The sequence below is a fragment of the Melopsittacus undulatus genome, chromosome 4 (assembly GCF_012275295.1).
Source record: "Melopsittacus undulatus isolate bMelUnd1 chromosome 4, bMelUnd1.mat.Z, whole genome shotgun sequence".
In the NCBI taxonomy this organism is placed as follows: domain Eukaryota; kingdom Metazoa; phylum Chordata; class Aves; order Psittaciformes; family Psittaculidae; genus Melopsittacus; species Melopsittacus undulatus.
The window spans coordinates 20,608,566-20,630,882 of NC_047530.1; the positions used below are offsets into that span (position 1 = coordinate 20,608,566).

The 22,317-nt window shown below is 43.8% G+C and overlaps 1 protein-coding gene across 1 annotated transcript; it reads left to right on the top strand.

Annotated features, from left to right (window-relative positions):
• Positions 1-3,754: 3,754 nt before the first annotated feature.
• On the top strand, positions 3,755-12,912 carry CDCA4 (cell division cycle associated 4). Its single transcript, XM_031049361.2, is given in 5 exon segments — positions 3,755-4,110; positions 8,595-8,675; positions 10,532-10,703; positions 10,706-10,800; positions 10,933-12,912. Coding segments are annotated over 4 exon segments (1,062 nt in total). The 5' UTR covers positions 3,755-4,110; positions 8,595-8,636; the 3' UTR covers positions 11,689-12,912.
• Positions 12,913-22,317: the final 9,405 nt, after the last annotated feature.

The following is a 22,317-nucleotide window of genomic DNA, read 5'->3' on the forward strand; positions in this document are numbered from 1 at the left end:
GAACTTCCAGCTATCTTTGGTGGTCCACACATTAACAAACTGTAACAATATAAAACCACTTTCTCTTAATTTCGGTGCACCATGACTGCAGACCTCACACAATTAAGTTGTATCCTGTACCTGCCTGACAGGGCCCAGCTGAGCTGCTACAACAGGCTTACTTCTTAGGGAACAGCCACATTTAATTACCCTCCTTAGCCTTCTTCCATCTGCTCCTGGATTTTTTAGGCTATCTCTGCTGCAGGAATGTGCTTGTCTGCAGAAGCACTCAGGCCTATTTCATAATGCTGCCTATCTCACAAGTAATCAGAATATGCCAGGTTGGGCTCAGAGGAAATGGTACATTATGAGCGGGCCTCCTGCCCTACTCTGGAGCCAAATTAAAAAGACAAACATATCTTAAGTGCTTTAATCAAACAGTAATTACAAGAGAAACAATACAGACTCAGAGCAAGTCCACTTTGTCTTTAGCAGGCAGAGGCAAGCAAGCTCTGTCCCTGTTCTGAACCAGCAGGATCAGAGCCAAAACCACCCAAATCTCAGGCAGTCACGCTGGTACAGCACAGAGCTTGAGCTAACACACCTTGTCTCTCAGGAAGACTCACCAGCCAGAGTACAGCACTGCACTGACGACAGCTCATGGCTTCCAGTTCAGGGCTGAGTCATGTCTGGTTCTTTATTTTTGTCTTTCAAAAGCATAGTTCCAGCCCTGCTCTTGGCTACTGAGTTTGTATTAATTTCTGTGGTTTTATAAACACTGTCCAACCCTGAACCATCCTTCCCGGCACTGCCGATGTGCTAAAGCCTGGCCAGCTCAGCAGGGGTTGAACAGCCCTGAGAAAGAAGCAGCAAAGCTCCAAAGGCATCAAGCACAGCCCAGCACGGGCTTGCTCGAAAAGGGAAGGAAGGGGGCTGGGAGCACTGGCTGCTTTCCAATGAGCATGGCACGCAGGTCACACCACCCAGTACCAGCCACTGCCGGAGGAAGAGGCAGGGCGGAGCTCCCGGCGAGGAGGCTCTGCCGGCACAGGCGGGCTGTGGGATGGGGAGAGCGGGAGCTGGCTGCCAGCACAGCTTGCACAGACGCTGCTGCTCAGCTGTGGCGAAGGCAGCATGGCTGGAGCCCGTGTGCACATGCAGCTCTCACAGATTGAGGCTGGATCTGTCCCTCATCCACCCTGAGCACAAGCTAACCATGGCCCTGCCAAGGGAAACGGCTTGGGGTAGCTGTTCCACTTGACTCAGTCCTCTGGCTATGCAGCAGAGGCTCCAGCTCAAATAAGCCCCACCATGTGCTAAGGATGGATCTGCACCTAGGACCCTCTCAGAGAGGTCAAGGCAATGCCTACTCCTGTTAAACTAGCCCTGTACCTCCTGTTTTCAGACAACAAGGACATCCCTGAATGGGGGGACATCACCCTCTTTGACAATCATACTTTTATAAAGGCTCTCAGTCCTTTTGAATCCCCTTGGGATTGCCACTTGCTCTGGAGGTTTTGCTGAGTGCCGCTAGTGAGCCATCTTCCTATGAGAGATCTGCTGAGCTGATTTACATATTTTTTCCCCCCATCACCTGTATTACTCATTTCATCAGCAAGCAGGTTGCTCTGCACTCTCACTAGGTGCAGTGCCTCTCAGTTGGCTAGAAGCTTTGAATACACATTCTGAATCACTTTTCGATTTAAAAGTCTCCTGCCATTTCTAACCAGTAATTTCCCTTCTTGTGTGTGTATGCAGCTTCTGTCTTCATTTCAGTTTCCCCTATCAAGTTGCTTGGCAGACGTTTCAGTTCAGCTCCATGCTTTGTCTCTAGAACTTCAACAAATACATTGGTTCTGCTTTTGCTTGCAGATTATCTTAGCTATGAGAGTTTCATGCACTGAGGTAGCTTTCTCAAAATATACTTAGGAAATTACCAAATTTTCACCTGTTTTAACACTGGTGTTAAAAGAAGGGTTTACCAAAACCAGTAGGAGGATGAAAAATTTTAGTTCATAGCTAAAATTTGATCTTTGTCACATTGTGTTTACAATTAGATTATTTATAACACTTTTAGTCTTACCAGAGATTGTTTGCTTTCTAGGGCTGCATTGTTTTGCATAGGTCTGCCCAGATTTTTCCATTTTGACTTTTCAAGTTTTGTTTCTCACATGTGAGATGTGGGAGTTTTCTCCTCCTGAGAATAATCAAATCTTACCATACCTCGACAAGACAGTTTTGCAGTTTTTCAAAGAAGACAGAGTGCTGAGAACCTTTCACAATTTTTCTTTCAGCCGTTTAATCAGAAACGTAGATGATACAGGTTTTAAACCATCAGAGATCCTCTCGTTTCACTGGAGAATTTACTGGGAGAAAAAAACCCAACAACCCACAACACAAACAAAAATTACAAGACCCCCTCACTGTGTGTGTATTTATATATACACATATATATATAAAAAGAAAGGGTAATTATATACCTTACTGTACAGATGATGCTCTCACTAGAAAGATCAACACCAATGGATTCTTCTTGCTGAGCACCTCCAGGGAACACCCCCCCCACTGCTTCTAAGGGGAAGTCCAGAAAGGCTAAAGGCTCTTGCAGGATTTGTTGTGGGTTACCTCTTCGTATTCTTTGCAACAAAACTAGAAGCCAATGTCAAGCTGAATAGAGCATGAGAACATCTCTCTTTGTGGTATTGTTCTTTCAGTTTTGACTCTCATTTTTACACCATGACGCCATAAGCCCACTGCAAGAACCCGTGAGGGGAACTTACCCAAGGGGAAAACACTGCACTTTATAACCCGTATTGTCCCAAAAGCAGATTTCGATTTGCTATGGCAGGGTTAATCTCCTCCTGCTATCCCCTATCACGCAACTGCTCTGTTTTACAACCTTTCCTACTAAGCCTCACCCCCAAGACCAGTTGATGACACACACAGACACACACGCTGCCTACCCTCCCTTTTCCCCGTTCTTTCTCTCCTCTCCCCAGTGCGGGCAGCAGAGCCCCCGGCCTGAGGCTGCTGCAGCAGCTGCCGTGTTCCTGCGGCTACCTCCCGGCCCCCCTTCTTTCTGGCTACTTCGGAGACAGCGGCACGTAGCTGCAAGACCGGGAATGCGACAGAGAAACACTCGCTCAGACTAAGTACTTGCAGATGTGCAGGAGCAGCGAGCTGGAGGTCACAGCAGCGTCCAAAGCATTTGCGGGGTGCAGGGGGTGTTCTGGTTTTTTTTCGGTTTTGTTTTGGTTGGGATTGTTGTTATGTTTGACTGGGTTTTTTTCGTTCAGCAGGGCGGTTGGAGAAGCAGCCTCCTGAAGGGTGCGAAGCCTCAGTCTTTCCCTTTGCCCCAAGGAAGCGGCTTCCCCGTGCTCTGGCTCCAAGACCTGCGGCTGGGAGGCCAGGCCCAAACAGGAAATGCCACAAGCCTTGCTAATGGAGTCATGAGGCTTGGCACCCCCCGCGGGGCGGGAGCTCGGGGGGGGGAGCTGGGGGCTCCCTGCCTGGAAGGAAGCGGCACCCGACAGCAGAAAGCAGCCAGGCCCAGTGGGGAAGCCGGCGCCCCCCGCCCTTCCGTCACGCCTGCAGCTCTCTGGGCGCCCTGTGGGCTGCAGCAGGGCCAAGCCTGAACCTGCTCACGCCGGAGCCCGTGGCCTGGAGCCCAGACACGCCGCGGGGCCTTGGCCACCGTTTGAAATCGGGGCGACTCCGCCTCGCCCCCCGCCTCCGCCTGCCGCCAGCCTCTCACGGCCGAGGGGAAGAGCTCGGGCGCCATGGCAACCCGCAGCCTCCCGCAGGCGGGGCCTGGGGGCGGGAAAGCACGGGAGCCATGGCAACCGCATCTCCAATCGCAGTGCCGAACGGCGGCTGCATGGTTTGGCGACAGCCAATAGCAATAGCCGTTTCCTTGCAGGCGTGGCTTCCAGGGAAAGCCCGCCCCTCAGCCGGTAGGTGGGGGAGGAAACGAGTTCCTTTGTGGGCTTTGACAATAAAATGGCGGGCGGGGGGAGGCGGACCTGATCTTCACGGTTGGCTCCGCCTCCCTCCCTGAAGCGCGGAGCGGTCGGTGAGGCGGGAGCGGGGATTTCTGCGCTTGTAGGCGGCGGCGACAGCAGTGGCGAGGCGGTGAGTAGAACAGACTAGTAGAATAGACTACTATACTAGTAGATAGGACGCGGTGCGGTGCCCTGGGCCCGCCCGCCTTCCCCGGGGCTCAGTGTGGGGCCGGCGCGGGCGGGGAGCCGGTGCCGGCGGAACCCTTGGAGGAGGGAGTCGATTCAAAATGGCGGCGTGCCGTTTGTCGGGAGCGCGGGACGATAAGTAACCGCCGCCTGGAGCCGTTCGCTGTGAGGGCTGGGGCTGGTGGGCCAAGGGAGTCTGTTTCCTCTCGGGTGCTGGGCACCCCTGTTCTCTACTGGCCCTCTTCCTAAGCCGCTGCGCCCGCACCGCCTGAGCCTCCACCTTCGGGTGCCCGTCCCCGCCGCTGCCCGCCCATCGCTGGTGGGCTGTGACTGCGGACCTCCCCCAGCATCCCAGGTTAACGCATCGCGGCTTAATCCCGCCTGGGCCCGCCGCGTTCCCTTCCCAGCCTGTGCGCCGGACCTCGCTCCCCGTCTCTGCCGCGCCCGCCGGTCACGCCTCTCCCCTCTGGCTCTGGCGGGCCTCCCCCCCTCCCCTTACAGCCGTCACGGCCTCAGGCGCCTGCATTTCCACGAGGTTTCCGCTCCTCGTACCGTCTGCCGTTGCCCCAGCTTCCTAGCCTGCCCTTCCTCTGGAGCTAGTACGCCTTCCCGAAGCCCTTGGGTCCTCCATAGGTACCTGCTAGCCCCCTATACTGGGGTTGGAGAGAGACACGCAACCCCCGTGCTTTATAGGAGCTATAGGTGCTTTTGTCCAGGTCCGAATAGGGATGTTTCTGGCTCTGTCAGCTCTCTGCTGTGTCTGTAGCCCAACTTAGAACTGAACATCACTATACATACACATGCCTAAAGAGGAGTACCTGGCTTTCCATCTTCTTTTCACTATTACACGTAGCTTTGACTTCTTCCCACAATTGTTATAAAGGCTCAGTTTTGGACTGAGAGTTAGCGTGGTAGACAGGAGATAGAACACCTTCTTGTATTCCCTTGCCTAACTATCATCACAGTATTTATGGCTGTACAAAAAGAAACAGCACTCTACTTAAGTGAGCTTCCAGCAATAGCCAAGGTAGTTCTTATCTGCTTTCTCATAAAGATGAACAGTGTAAAATTTCCTTTTACCCTCACTCTTGGGAAGTTACTTTTTCCACTAAGCACTGAAGTATATCTTTGGCAGCGTATTACCACATGACTCTGAATTGAGTGCAAATCTGGAATGTTTAAGTTGATGCTTTAGTAAGAATTGGATCAAATTTCAAGCAGCTTCTTTGTAAAGCAGACTGGGAAATTGTCAATCCCAAAAGCAAAGCTTTGAATGAATTCCATAATACTGTGCTCCCAAAACTCACTTTTCCGTATTGTATTATGCTTCAGATAGCTGTTGTCTCCTTGACAGCTTTTTTGTACAGCTGTTTTAGACAGTGGTTAAGTTTAACACACTTGGTTTGAGCTCTTGACATTCTGAGTGTAGTGGAAGAAGGGACATGATACAGCTAGTCTAGATATTGCCTCTTGGACAGAGACATGCTACTTGAAATTAGCAGTTGATTTTGAATACCATGATTCTAAAGAAGCAGTGGTCTTGCTGGCATGTACCAAGAAACTTTACACAATGGCTAATGCCTTTTTGAGTATGTTAATATTTAAATCAATAGAGAAATGTACTTACATTTCAATTAATTAGGCTTTAAATTTAGCATTCTCTTGAGATGAGTGCTTGTTGGTGATAGTGCAGCAAAGTCTGGGGGAGGTCATTTATTTGCAAAGTTTTAATTGCATCTTGTAATGGCTATGACGTTAATATTTTTTTTTAACTGTGAACTTCAGTTCTGAGGTACACTGGTATGCCAGTTAATAGAATCTGAGGAGATAATTGCTGTGATGAGAATATTCTTTATGCTTATGCTAACAGAAGTCCACATGGTTTATTTATTGCTCTAGGGAAGAACTCAACTCACATGTAGTAGGCCTTACATGTTATTAAATTCCATGGGAAAACTCTTTCCTTCTTTAGTGTGTTAATAGACTACACACTGATCTGGACTGCCAACATCCACTATGTCTTCAAGTTTGTGGATGTGATAATGGCTCTTTTACCAATAACTCGTGCGTTCCATCACCAGTCCCCTCCTGCCTCAGTCTGCCATTCTGGGAGGGGAACAGCTAAAGCTTCGTCCTCTAAAATCATCAGATGTACAAAATAACAACAGAAGATATTTCTAAATTATTTTTCTCATGACTGCCTCATCTTTATCTGTAGTTGTGGGAGGGTGGGGAGGTTGTTGGGTTGAGTTTTTTTAAACAAAGCTTATTCCCATGTCACCTACCCTAAAGTAGAAATTGGGGGATTCAGTTACCATATAGAGGCTCACAAAGAGATTGCACTTCAGGTATAGGATGTTCTGAAAGCATAACCAGAACTTTCATACCATCATCAAGGTGAAATACTTTTATTGATTTGATATCATCGTGTCTCACAAAGAGTGGTGGTTCAGATGCCTCATGACCCTGTCTTGAATATTGCTGTGAGTTTCTTTGCAAATGAGGATGAGACTATGAGTCAGTTAAAATACAGTTTCCATGATGTAACAGCATTTCAGTCTGAATATTTTGGGATTAAATAAAAATATTTCGTCTGGTTTAGGTTTTTTATTTTATGAGGGGGTTTTTGTTTGCTTGTGGGGGGTGTCATTGTTGTGGTATTTTAACAAGTGTGCAGCTTCTTGAAAAAAGACATGTTTTCTGTGCCTACCTCCCCCCCAATCCCTAGTCCTTTGTCAACTATTTACTCCACTCACATCTCAGAGCACTCACTCTTCAAAAACAATTTACTACTAGCCACAATAGAAAACAAAAACAAGTGTAAGGCCCTACACCTGGGTCAGAGCAATCTCAGGCACAGCTGCAGGTTGGGCAGAGAAAACACTCAGAGCAGCCCTGCAGAGAAGGACATGGGGGGTATTGGTTGATGAGAAACTTAACGTGAGTCAGCAGTGTATGCTCACAGCCCAGAAAGCCAACCCTATCCTGGGCTACATTAAAAGGAGCGTGATCAGCAGGTCGAAGGAAGTGATCCTGCCCCTCTACTCTGCTCTTGTGAGACCTCACTTGGAGTACTGTGTGCAGTTCTGGTGTCCTCAACATAAAGAAGACATGGAACTGTTGGAACAAGTCCGGAGGAGGGCCACAAGGATGATCAAGGGACTGGAGCACCTCCCGTATATGAAGATAGCTTGAGAAAGTTGGGGCTGTTCAGCCTGGAGAAGAGAAGGCTGCATGGAGACCTCATAGCAGCCTTCCAGTATCTGAATGGGGGTTATAAGGATGCTGGGGAGAGACTCTTCATTAGAGACTGTAGTGATAGTACAAGAGGTAATGGATTAAAACTTACACAGTAAGTTTAGATTGGATATAAGGAAGAAGTTCTTTACTGTTAGGGTGGTGAGGTACTGGAATGGGTTGCCCAGGGAAGTTGTGAATCCTCCATCCCTGGCAGTGTTCAAGGCCAGGTTGGACAGAGCCTTGGGTGATATGGTTTAGTGTGAGGTGTCCCTGCCCATGGCAAGAGTATTGGAACTAGGTAATCTTAAGGTCCTTTCCATCCCTAACTGTTCTATGATTCTATGTCCATATGCATCCTCTTGTTTCTTTTCTAGGTATGTACTTCAGTTGCAGACACTGAACTGGCTTGTACTGTACAGACACATCTAGAAAAGTGTCTGAATTGTCATATTTTATTGTATAAGCTTTTGTAGCCTGTTGAAACAGCATTGTTTGGGGATTTTTTTGTTTCAGTATTTAAAGGAATTGTTGCATGTGTTTGGCAGTTGTAGTTGGTATATCAAATCTTACTTTATCTTAAATGTGTTTTAAAAATTCAGCCTTCATAGTTTAAAATATTTTATTTACTGTCATTACTTTAATTATTGTCATCTTTCAAAGTAAATCTTAGTCATAAAGTTTCTGTGCTGGTAAAGGAAAATTCTCCCTGGTTTTGCTGTTTCAGTTTTGTATTTGTGCATGCTTGCTCTTTTTCTTTAGATGCTACGGGGAGACATGGTTTTGTACAACAGAGGTGAATACTGCATAGTTTTGTGTTGAAAGTAATGAGGACTTGCTTTCAGTATGCTTTTGAGTATGTTTAAATTTTTCAGATGATCGCTAAAGATTTTGTTTGCTCTTTAAATAGCAAAGTTGTAGGGATAAGGAAGAGGCTAGTCCGAAGGTCAGGGAGATAATCTGGGACTAGACAAGCGGTTTCCTTCTCCTATTGCAATTTTTTGGGATATTGTTGGGTGAGCCACCTCTGTGCTCTAGCTGTAAATTTGGTTTAATAGTACTACTCAAGTTTGTAGGAGTGTTGTGCAGATAGAGCAGTTGAAGGAAAGTGTGTAAGGTCTGGAAATGGGAAACTATTTTGTCCTGCATCTCCTGTACTTGCCTGACATCTTGCTTCCCGGTGCTTGGTAGGTGGTGCTCTAACTTTTACTGTATGGACTCTTGCTCAGTAGCATGGGAGAAGAAGAAGGACTACATCAAACTCAATTACTGGTATGTAATACTTTGCTTCTTAAATGAAGCTGTAATCTAATATTTTGTGTGGTCTCCGGAACAGGGTGACAACTGTTTTTATGATGTGACTTACTGATTGCAAGTGTTACAGCAGAAAAATCCAGTGAGTCCTGTGGAAGGAGTATCTTTCAGAATCCATAAACATTTTTTTTCCCCTGCTTGTACACACCCAAGTGTGTAATGTATTAGGTTTTCTGCTGTGTTCTGTTCTTCTGTTGGTTTGTCTTAGAAGGCATTTAAAAGCCAAATAGTAGATGTATGAGAATCAGCTTAACATTCAAAGTGTTAATTATTCTTCACAAGAATATAAGTTGTAATAAAAGAAGCTTCAAACTCTGCACAAAGTGTTCAATTTTTGATGACATAATCATGCACAGTCAATTAGTAGTGCCAAAAGATATCTCTAGAGGTAAAATTTTACATGGAGGGAGGTCTGTGTGTTTAGAAATTACTGTATGTATGACTTTGGGAAGATTAAATGGGATATCCTCCAGTAGGAGGTTTGCTGGAAAAGGCACTATCAAGTAAAAATTTGTGTTGTATTTAATGGGAGTAATGCAAATATGTTAGTTTACGGAAGTAAAAATGAAACTTCCAAAGCATTTAATGTATTAGTAAATCAGGGATAGGTTTTGAAAAGTCTATGTGAAATGACTATAAGACCAAGTCTATATTGTAGTCTCTGCATTTTACAGTGTCTGCATATTATGATTTCTAAGGAGTTTTGTACCTTTAGTAGAAAGAATCTTCAAGACTCAGAAAATCAAAAAAGGTTTATCCATGGATATATACAGCAATATAAGAAGCATTGTACAGAGTCAACCCAGATGTTTATCTAGCTGCTGTGCTATCACCAGGTTTTCAGAGTAGATAAGTATGTAATATATTTTGAAAGGAATGATGTTGTTGCACTTTGGATTTTTAGTGACTGAAAAAGCTGAAAGTGCTCTCTGAAAATACATGGAACATACCATAACAACCAGAAAAGCAAGGCAGTGGTTAGGGCTTACCAAGGGAAATGGAAAATTATACAGAAAGACTCTGCAATAGTATTTTGGGTTTATCAGCTTTTAGTTGAAAAACTTTGTTTTGTTTGGGTCACTGCATTTAAAAAAAAAAAAAAAAGAAAAAAAATCCCCAAATAGTGGCCAAAGAGGAATTCTAAGCAGGGAAGACTTAGAAGGGACATAACAAAGGTGAATAAATGTACTCCTAGCTTAATTTTCCACCTAATTTTTAGAAGACTGAAAGAAGTGAGGTCTACTGCATTAAAAAAAAAAAAAAAGAAAACTTAATCTATTTCAAGAGATCATTTGCTGTATGTGCATGGGGCAGTGTTGTCAAAATGCAGCTAAGAACAAGACCTGGAGGCTAGTGCTTCACAGTCATACCTTGGGAAATTCAGCAAGTGATTCTTAGGTGAGGTGTAAATAATGAGAAGCCTGCATGCACCTCGCTTTCTATCTAGTGACCTTAAAACTAGGAATACAGGATTATTGCTTTATAATAGTTGACTGTGAAAGAAGTACAGAAGCCCATAGAGAGGATGGCTAAGCATGTCCCTGAGCACTTGCACAATTCATGTCGAATTACACAGTTAATTTACTCACCTGAGTAAGGGAACCAGGACTGCTTTAGGCACCTCAGTTGAATGTCTCAAGTTCTGTGGAACAAATCTAGATCTTGCTTTCTCTGTAGAGAAAATAAGCTAACCTTTTCAAGTATGCTGCACATGCTGTTTTTTTCATGTTCCTCTGTTAGGCAGGTTGATGTTCTGGAGAGGTCAAATCTTTTGAAGATGGTGTGCCAGGCTGTATTTTTATTTCCAAAATTAGAGGTTGAGCATGCCAGTAGAAACTCGGGAGGAGCAAGGAGAAGCTGCCTCTCCAATAAGTGAAATACAGCCGTTGAGATGTTTGCTTCTGTGCGAAGCAGTGGCTCCTGACTTCCATCAAGTGTGGAGCTTAATGGGAGCTAGGAGCTGAGAGCCCCTGCCACTCTCCGATGCCGTGACTTGTCGACCTGCTCACCCCTGGTTCCCGAGTGCCATCTTTGGGACCCAGTCCTGACCCCTGTTGTACCACACTGGCCATTCTGTAACCTGGTATGACAATTCTGATGTTTCTATCTTAAAAAAATTTGCTGTTTAAGACAAGAATTTTGTTTTTCAGTCCTTCCTTACCCCCTCTTGAGCTGTTTGCTTTGTACAAGAATTCTTTTTTTTTTTTTTTAATAGGACACAATGTTTGTGCGAGGATTAAAGAGAAAATGTTTTGATGGCGAAGAAGACATTGAGGGAACTCTGGCTGGTATTAAGGCTATTCCTTCATATAACCTTCAGCGGCAGTCACTTTTAGATATGTCCTTGGTTAAACTTCAGCTGTGTCACATGCTGGTTGAACCTAACCTTTGTCGTTCGGTACTTATAGCCAACACGGTACGGCAGATCCAAGAGGAAATGACTCAAGATGGGACTTGGCAGATGATAAACACACAGAGTACAGGGCAGGCATCCCTGGATCGTCTTGTTTCAACAGATATCCTTTGTCGTTCATCTAGGGAACAAGCTGAGGGAAAGCATGTTCCAGGCTACAGTACTTTCAATAAAGACTTTGAGGGTGATCAGACACAAGATAATTCAGAAACTATGTCAACAGTCTCTTCAGTGCAAGCTCCAAGAAACCTGCAGAGCAATGTGTGGGAAATGGAGAGCCCACAAGAAAATAAAGGAAGCTTTCAAAAATCATTAGATCAGATATTTGAGACACTGGAGAATAAAAGTCCTAATTCTGTTGAAGATCTGTTTTCAGAAGTTGACAACTCTTACTATGATCTTGATACTATGTTAACAGGCATGATGAGCAACACAAAAATGGGACATTGTGATGGGCTGGAAACATTTTCTTCCCCAACAACTACAGCTTCTAACTCTAATTGTAAATCTGATCTTAATGATCTTGATCATATTGTGGAAATCCTTGTTGAATCCTGAAACTCCTTATCTAGGAGATAAAGGTCTGTTAATGGAAGAAACGACTCAAAAGTTGTTTCCACAGTTCTGTCAAATCTGCACATGTATTTTATAAATATATATTATATAGATACATATATTAAAAAGCACTTCATTATTGCAAAATAATGTTAACTCTTAAAGTTAACTTGCAACTTGTAGTCTAATAAGCCAATCTATTGTCCATGGAACTGTTAAGTACATACGGTAAATGTGTTTTTAAGTTTTTGGTCTGAGGCTCTTGAAATTGGGAACCTTTTACCAATCGTTTTAGCATTTGATGGAGGATATACTCAATGAGAGGGATTCTCTCATCTTTTTCTTACACTTCGTCCAGTAAAGATGGTAATAAATGGAGACAAGTTGGATAACTGGTTTCCTATTTTCTACCAGTTTTCACTTTGCTATATCACAAAACTCCTACCATAGCTGCTGCTTCTGTTTTAAGTCGCTACATGGCTCTTAAAGAGCAGTATGCAATAGTTGTTATCCTAGCTAGCTTACTCTGGGTTTTGCTACAATTTTTACTTCAAAAATAGTTTTAAAGTGTTTATTGGTGTTTAGATTTTTTCAGGTATTTTCCTAAAATATATTTTTACTACAGATGTTATGTCAGCTGCTAACTTAGTAACTTTTGATCATACCTGCAGTTGATGTATTTTTTTGAAAGGTTTTCAAAAAGGGATGTTTTTTTTTTACTGCGAGCTACCCAATGTAGTTCAGTAATGTGTATATAACTGTAAATACATGATTTTATACTTTACATTAAAATGTAAGAGCTGTTTTCATTATTCTGTTTTATAGAGTAGTACTTTACTAAATTGAGAATTGTACAGTTATGCTTTTCACACCCCATATGTCAGTATCATTAGAAGAGCTTTGATCCAGCTAGATAACAATTCACTTCAGACCATACTTTTTGTTAACTATAAACCTAAATTACATAGGTTTTTATTTATGTATATTTATATGTAAATGTCATAAAATGAATTGTTTTATCACTGAAGTCTACCATCAAACATTTGCTCATATGGGTTAGCTCTCTTGCACTACTTACTACAAAAGTATTACTAATGGCCTTTAAATCTCAACTGCTATATCATGATGTCTTGTCATAATTAATATGCTTCACTCTTACCAAGGGTTTGCTCTTGACTTTTTTTAATAACAAAAGATAATACAACATGGGATGGTGTCCTTCAAGTACTCATGTTTATTGTAAGGTGTACATAATTAAGCGAAAGCTTATGAGACATTTTCAGGGGAAAGGGATAGGTCATGCACAGTGTATGGTTTCATTCTATAATGACAAATGTTTACCTTTGCAAACTGGTACTGGGGAGGAGCCCCAAAATAAAAGTGAGGTAGACAAGAAGGGGGGGAAAAAGATTCATTTTTTCTGGAATGCGTTAGTGTTCACTGTGCTAACAGAGGAAGAGAACTGCTAGTTATTTGGTAGTTTTCTGTAGTCTTGAACCAAGCAAGCTGCAGAACATGGAGAGTACCTTTGTGCATCTGACAGGCTTTTCCTTCTCACAAGTGATATTACCTCCTACACATGATCCTCTTCTAATTCTCAAACCTCTAAAAAGGGGAGGGTGGGGGCAAGGGGCATTAAGGAAATTTTTTGGGTCCCCAACATAAGAATTTAGACCTGTTGGATCATCTCTGAAGGAGGGTCATAAAAATGTGCCCCTCTGTTCTCATGAGACCCCCTTCTTGGAGTACTGTGTGCAGTTCTACACAGTATTCAACCTAAGAAGGACATGGAGCTGTTGGAGCAAGTCCAGAGGAGGGCCACAAGCATGATCCAGGACTGGAGCACCTCCCGTGTGAAGACAGGCTGAGAAAATTGGAGCTGATCAACCTGGAGAAGAGAAGGCTGCATGGAGACCTCATAGCAGCCTTCCAGTATTTGAATGGGGGTTATAAGGATGCTAGAGAGGGACCCTTATCAGGGACTGTAGTGATAGGACATGGGGTAATGGGTTCAGACTTAAAACAGAGGAAGATTAGGTTCAGTATCAGAAAGAAATTCTTTATTGTGAGGGTGGTGAGACACTGGAATGTGTTGCCCAAAGAAGTAAATGCTCTATCCCTGGCAGTGTTCAAGGCCAGGTTGGACAGGGTTTTGAGCAACCTGGTCTAATGGAACATGGCGGGTTGGAACTAGATGATCTTAAGGTCCCTTCCAACTCAGACCATTCTATGACTATGACATTTCACTGTCACCTCCACAAAAGAAGACTGCTGAACTTACAGTTTCAACAAGAACTTTAGAAGCATCTGGTTTGGGAAAAAATGGCATCACTTTGCTAAATGTTTCAGACTTGCTAATTGAATGCATATTGACTCAGTCGAGTGACACCATGCAACTGGTGTGAGTCTTAAGTGAATTTGAACATGTTTCTTGTGTTATATAAGATCAACTGTAGTTGCTGTATAGTAGTTAAATGTTGCTTCCTCAATTAAAACTTGATTAATAACTTAATATTAAAGGATGAAATACCATATAGACACTTGCCAGTTCAGTCCATATGATGTGGCTGGGACCAAAGAAACAAGACTATATTACATATTTTAATTAATAGAGATACCACTCATAACTGAAAGGTGCTTCAATCATACATCCTGCTTCAGGAGGACAATAATATTAATGTGAACTGTCACATCTCACAGTGAAATAACAACAGTCTTTTATTTGGCAGTGTTTGTTGCAGCAACAGATACTCCTTCAAAATATTTTTGTTGATGCGTCTCTGTGTGTGAATAGGTTCATTGAAGTGGGCAGCAGATGCCTTAAGGTAACGCAGAAAGCCAGGCAGTTTCAAGGTTTATAAAGGCAACATCAGTGCTGAGTTGAATAACTAAATATCTTGTCCCTCTATTCCCAAAATCTGCTCTGAACTGTGGTTGAAAATGCATAGGTCTGAACAGCTGTGGGTGTTGCTCTCTGCCCCTCCTCACTCTCCATTTTCATTCAGTGATCAATTGCATGTTAAGGTATTTAGAAAGATGTTCTCCCCTGCTTTCTTAGGATGCATTAATCTCATGTTATAGGTAGGAATTTGTTTAATTTATCTATAACTTTTATGTGAGAAATGCACGTGGGGGTGTGTATATAATTACATATCTTGTATCTTGCTGTATGAAGCATCTAGCCAGATGCATTTCTTTGCTGAAGAAGCTGTGCCTGGTTAGGGCAATTTGTAGAGACTACTTGGCTTAACGGGAAAAGGATTAGGTAAGTATGCATTTATGTAGTTACGCATTTAAAGAGAAATATATAGCCTGTTATGTTCTTAAAACTTATGCCAAACCTTATGTGTTTTCACTTGCCTGGTATCTTGGCTCGGGCCTTCAGCAGGTATAATAATTTGTATTGCTGAAACTTGCACTGTCACTTTTCAGAACTGATGTGTCCCTGGAACTGGTCTGACTTTGCAAGGACTGGTCAATGTAAAATCGGCTTGTCTCCCTACAGCTTTCTTGGCGTGCTTCAATCTAATTCAGCTGCTCATGCTGGGTAACTGCAGTTCTGTGTTGGTTTGGGGTTTTGTGTGTGCTTTGCGTGGTTTTTTTTTTTTCTTTTTTTTGGGGGGGGGAGGAGGGAGTAGGATGTTCATTTAAAAAAAAAACAAAAACACTTTATTTTTCTACCTTACATTGTCATTTGTTTGCTAGTCCAAAGAGGTCTTAGTCACATATGCATCACTTAAAGGTTAATATACTATACTTCCATTCTATGTATTCCTCTAAGATGCTGAGAGACATCAGAAATAATAGGATGTCTGTAAGATGGTGAATTTTAAACTACTTATTTTGTGAACTGTTACTACAAATGGTGAGAGATGATACTTGCTGGTGGTGATATAATTAATTTCTACATGTAAATGGGTAGTAATCTAACCTCTGCTAAATTAGGAAAGGCTTCTGTCAGATTTTGCTACCACTTCTAGCATCCTTTTTTCTTTTATGTGCTCCTAGGGAAAAGAATCATGAAACTTGCAGGGCAGTTGGCACTGTGTCTGGAACAAGGCTGTTGGTCTGAATGACGTAACTCAGCTGCAGACTTGCACAAAAGAAAGTACTTTCAAGCAAGTAGCTAACATCAAATCTGCTTTCTTTTCAGGTAACCTTATATTTGTCCCTTTTTCCTCTGTGCCTGTGGGTTTATTTCTCCTTCTCCTTTGCCAGAATATGCACAACACATCAAGCTTCTAAAGCCTGGGCTTTCTGCAAATATGAAAACCGTGAGAACCGGGCTGCATTAACGCTTGTCCACATGAAAGCTTGTCTGCTTATTGCTTCCCTGTTTTTTTGATGTTTGCTGGCTGGCTTTTTTTAATCCCCACTCTCTTCCATAGCTCTGTGAGTTTATCTAGCAGATGTTGCCTGTGTCTATGAATGTAGCCTTATTTGCTTAAAGGACAGATTTGGTAAATGAGAAGAGGGAGTTCTTTCTCTGGGTGAAAAGCTCCATTCCAGACTGCCTCAGAGGTGCAGCAGTGAGGGGGTCTGGCCTTGAGCAGGTTAGGGATTCATGTGTGAGCCTTCACTCAAGCTAGGAATTACCTGTTTTCGAAGCTGTACTTACTGTTTCTGAAGTCTCAGCTATGTCTGGACTTCTTTAGTAAGCATTTTAAAAAACACTATTTCCAATTGACTGATAGTATAGTTTTATATTGTAATCATCCAACTACTACAGATGTCTTGTGCGTCAGATTATTGATTTAAGTGTATGACTGCTTTACAGTTATGCAACTTATTACATGTTCCCATCTAACTAAAAAAACTTGTGTAAAAAGCTAGGATGAAAAAAAGAATCCACTTATTTACTTACATCTAGGACAAGACAAAAATGCTTTCAAAAATTACTTATGTTCAAAGTGAAAGTATGATTATGTCTCAGGCCTACGGTGTATAGTCCCTTATGCAAAAAATCATAGAATCATAGAATAGTTAGGATTGGAAAGGACCTCAAGATCATCTAGTTCCAACCCCCTACCATGGGCAGGGACACCTCACACTAAACCATATCACTCAAGGCTTCATCCAACCTGGTCTTGAACACTGCCAGGGACGGAGCATTCACTACCTCCCTGGGCAACCCATTCCAGTACCTCACCACCCTAATAGTAAAGAATTTCTTCCTTATATCCAGTCTAAACCCCTGCTGTTTAAGTTTCAACCCGTTACCCCTTGTCCTATCACTACAGTCCCTAATGAATAGCATTCTCTCCAGCACCCCTGTAGGCCCCCTTCAGATACTGGAAGGCTGCTATGAGGTCTCCACGCAGCCTTCTCTTCTCCAGGCTGAACAGCCCCAACTTTCTCAGCCTGTCTTTGTATGGGAGGTGCTCCAGTCCCCTGATCATCCTCATGGCCCTCCTCTGGACTTGTTCTAACAGTACCATGTCCTTTCTATGTTGAGGACACCAGAACTGCACACAGTACTCCAAGTGAGGTCTCACGAGAGCAGAGTAGAGGGGCAGGATCACCTCCTTCGACCTGCTGGTCACGCTCCTCTTGATGACTGATCATGACAAGGTTTGATTGCTCATCAACTCAAATGAGTGTGATTTCACACTATGTGAGTAATACTAAAAGTACAAAAACACCGAATTCCAAAGAAATGAAATACACATTTTAGGAACATATGTATTTTTGTTAATTTGGCTTATTCAGCTATAAGCTTTCACAAGGACTGTCTAAACTCTTCTGGTTTCTCTTGCAAAGTTGACAGTTAGACAAATTTTCCTGCTTTTTCAAGGAACTTACACAAAGAGATGAAATCCTGCTGAATTATTTAAATTGTCAGAAAAGAAATTTACTTCAGATGCAGTGATTTGAGGGTTTTTTTAAGCCAGTGAAAAATACTAAAAATTTCATTATCTGACATGGTTTTTGTAATTTTGTATGGTAGACTTTACTCCTTTGCTTAACCAAGATTCCCCCAAAATGAGTGGTTTATGACCTGAGGAGTTACTGTGTTGATGCACAACCAGTGTTGTCAGCAGGAAAATATAAAAGTAGAGGCAACTTTCCATTACAGGGATAACATTCAGTAATTTCAATGGTTATCTTTTTAAGGAAGAATAATTAGAGATATCAGTGATTACATGACTTCTTGCAAAAACAGAAATAAAAAGAAATGATATCCACATGTGTGATGTAAGTCCCCTAAGAGCATGTGGGAAGTGGCAAGTACATACTGCAGTAGTAAAATCCTACAACAAAGAAGCAGTATATTGTATTTTTCTTGTGCCAATTACAGATAAGTTTTGGAGATCAAGACAGTGTAATGTAACTTTAACCTCAGGTTGTGAAAGTTTCCAAAGTAGGACTTCTGAAGGGAAAAGCAGGTATGTTGCCAAAAAAAAAAGCCAAAACCAAACCAGAACAGAACAAAAAACGCCAAAACAATCCCCCAAAACCCCAAAAGAGTTTTAATACTCAGAGGAGAAAAACAGTACTTACAACAAACTTGATTTTCAGTGTCTGAAATCATCACCAAGAGATGTGCTGCATATAAAAAGTACTGGATGTTGGGATTTTTTTTTGTTGACCTGTGAGCTCACTGAAGTTAAAGATAAAATGGCTGAATGGTTATTTGTTTTAATTGAAGCCTAGTAACATTTTGTTTGCTTGAAAGGTATACGGAGAAAGTGCTCTTTCTTGTAAATTGTGATTCTTTTGACAAAATAGAGTAATGGCTTTTTAGATTTATTTTTTTGTTTAAGTTTGGAGATCAGAAGAAAACTGAATTCTGTACTGATATCCAGTAATCCAGATAAGAGAGAGACATCTCTTAAGTTTCCAGGCGTGAGACCAGCTTCAATTAAAGCTCATACCTTAGACACAGAGGCAATTAATCACAGGCATAAATCCATAGGAAAGCAGTCTTCATTAGTTCCTGTGTTCCTGGAACTGTGTTTTTGAATAGATGCCTGCTATGAAGGTAAGTGGAAGTAGGAGACCTCCAGTAACCCTTTCGGATGAGCTATATAGAGACCCTGATTGGTTTTGGGGTTCGTTTTTTCTGGTTCATGTGAAATTTGCTACAAAAGGAAAAAATGCTGCTCATGAGAATGGTATGCTGGCCTGCTGTGATAAGTATTGTCATACTGAAAGACCATGTTTAAATCATAAAAAAGAAAAAAAAAATCATATTGTCAAGTCTGCTGCTTGCCTCCAGGTTAGTTTCAGACAAAATGAAAAAACATGAACGACTCGTGGAACACGACCCCATTCGAGAAAGTAAGAGCCTTTTAAAGCAAGCTTTTGTCAGGGAAGACCTTATATGCGAGTTCAAAACTCTGAATTATTAAGCTTATGACACAAAATGTGGCTCCTCTAGCTTAAGATGCGAGTTGCAGGGGACATAAACTTTGCTAAACAGAACTAGATTCCAATTCTCTTCACAGAGAGGGTGCTCAGGTATTGAAACAGATTTCCAAAGGAAGTGGTGGAATCACCATCCCTGGAAATATTCAGAAACCATGTAGAATCATAGAATCATAGAATACTTAGGGGTGGAAAGGACCTTAAGATCATCTAGTTCCAACCCCCCTGCCATGGGCAGGGACACTTCACACTAAACCATATCACCCAAGGCTTCATCCAACCTGGTCTTGAACACTGCCAGGGATGGAGCATTCACAACCTCCCTGGGCAACCCATTCCAGTGCCTCACCACCCTAACAGGAAAGAATTTCCTCCTTGTATCCAGTCTAAACTTCCCCTGTTTAAGTTTCAACCCATTACCCCTTGTCCTATCACTACAGTCCCTAATGAATAGTCCCTCCCCAGCATCCTTATTACCCCCATTCAGATACTGGAAGTCTACTATGAGGTCTCCATGCAGCCTTCTCTTCTCCAGGCTGAACAGCCCCAACTTTCTCATCCCATCTTCATACAGGAGGTGCTCCAGTTCCCTGATCATCCTTGTGGCCCTCCTCTGGACTTGTTCCAACAGTTCCATGTCCATTTTATGTTGAGGACACCAGAACTGCACACAATACTCCAAGTGAGGACTCACGAGAGCAGAGTAGAGGGGCAGGATCACCTCCTTCAACCTGCTGGTCACACTCCTTTTGATGCAGCCCAGAATACAGTTGGCTTTCTGGGCTGTAAGCACACACTGAAGCTGGCTCATGTTCATTTTCTCATCAAACAGCACCCCCAAGTCCTCTGCAGGGCTGCTCTGAGTGTTTTCTCTGCCCAATGTGTAGCTGTGCCTGGGATTGCTCTGACCCAGGTGTAGGACCTTGTGCTTAGTGTGGTTTAACTTCATGAGGTTGGCATCAGCCCACCTCACAAGCATGTCAGGGTCACTCTGGATGGCATTCATTCCCTCAAGCATGTAGACAAGGCCCTCAGCAATATGGTTTAGGTGGTGGTCTTGGCAGTGCTGCGATAATGGTTGGACTTGATGATCTTTAAGGTCTTTTCCAACCTAGTCAATTAATCAATTCTATTCTATGAATCCCACCATTGACACGAGCAAAAAAGTAAGAAAAACCTTTGCAAATAATCGATACACCTTCTATTCTCAAAATGTTAGGCCATAAATGCAAAGTTCTGATGCGTGTATATAAACAAGTCAGTGTTTTTTCCATACATCTTGTCAAAGCATCTATGAAATAGAACTGACATTTCTAGAAATGCCTGCTGTAGAAGGCAAAAGCCCCAATTTCTACTACACAACCAAAAAAATGGTTACAAAACAGCTGACCACATTAGGTTAATAACTTAAGGAAGAGCAGGGAAAGCAGGGTGACTGGTGTTGGTGTCTTTTTGTGAGGTCAGCTGAACAGGGGGAGAACAGTAGGGTGTCTCTGGTACTGCATTAACCCACTGAGGCTGTACAGAGGAACTAATTGTCCCCTGTACCAGCACTATGGAGTTGATTGGAAATCGTGTGCTTTTGTCCAGCAGGGGTTAACTCTAGAAAACCAAATTTTTGTTCAAGTTATTAAAATACTTTGTTTGTGCTGCTGGTTAAATTACTCCTTTATATACTGCATTAGACATAATCATTCCAGGTCTCTCCCTTCAACACCAACTTCCTTTGTATTATTCTCCTGTCTTTTCCTTGGAGATAATCCCTAGCATATGGCAGGGGTCGGTCCTATTGCGTTCCTTCTGTTTGGCCTTGCTTGGCTTGAGCAGAGAGAATCCTGAACATCTTGGAGTTACTCTTCCACTTGCACCGCAGTACATGGTGGGAAGGGAAGGGGTACAAGGACAGGGATATTCGATTCATTCTTCCCCCATAGCGCTGCCACAGGTCCCCTGTTCACATTTGGTGAGCAGATGGACCATAGGGATAGGGGTGTCAGCCTTCAGCCATGCCGGGAGGCATCCTTCCCGCCGGCACAGCCCCGGCAGCGCTTCAGAAAGGATTCATTAATGATTCTCATGGCAGCACTCGCCCCCCTCCTGCGCTTTGTGACCCAGGCAGCGCGGTCGGAGCACAGCTGTGGCCGGGAACCGGCAAACTGCAGCAGAAAGGAGGCCCCACAGAGACGGTCCCTCTCCTACAGCTATGGATCCTGCGGGCTCGGCTGCGGCTTTCTGTGCCTCTGCATTTCGCCCCGTCCCGTGGGCCGAGCACGCTCCTACCCCCTCACAAGCCTCTCCTACCAGGCCACAACGGTTTAAATCAGTTGAACCTGAAAGGTTTCAAAGTGGTATTTCATCGAAGTCGCAGTTTCTCTCCAGCAAACAACTGAAGTGTTCTTGTGGTACTTACAAGAACAGCGTACAATCTGTGTGTGCATTTGGCCTGTGCTCACATCAGGCGTAGGAAGGACGTGCCTGCACAAATGTGCCCCAGTTTTCACTATTTTACCGGTTAATCTAAGCTCGTTCCAGGGAGCCCCGCAGGGGACCCACCAGGCTGTCCGCGCCAGGCTCCAGCAAAGGCTCTGAATCGATCATTACAAACGGTTCGTGTCAGATTTTGAAATCCGTTTGCACAAGCACTTGTGCCGATGTAACTCGTTTACGTAAATACCCATGGAAAGCAAACACAGGAGGTTTGAACGTGGCCCAAACTGCCTCGTCTTTAAAGGAAAAGGCGGTCTGGTGAGCGTGGAGGATTGTGCAATGTTTGAGGTGGGCCAGCTCCGGCTGACAGGCGTGTGCGTGCGCCGTTTCCCGAACACCCTGCACACGGCAGCGGCACGGATAGCGCTTCACGGGCCACCCTGTTTGAAATCCGGCAGTTCCGGTCAGAGACCGACGCTGAGTTTAAGCCAAAACGAGGAAACGGGATGGCCGGCCTCGACCACCGCCGCCACCACCAGCCCCGCTCCAGCGGTCACCGTCTCCCATCCCCCGACCCGCGGGCGGGGCCCCCTCCCGGAGCGTGAGCGAGCGGTACTCGTCTTCCGATTGGGTGAAGCCGGCGCGCGGCCCCGCCCACCCTAGCTCTCCCGTCTTTCTCATTGGAAGATGCCGCGGGGCCAGTCGGACCTCGACCCCCCTCCCCGGCTAGCCGGCCAGTGAGAAAATGGTTGCTGGGCAGGTTGAAAGGGCGGCTGACCAATGGGAAGGCGGCCAGCTGGCGGGCGCGGTGCACGCAGCACCGCCTGCCCCCCGCCG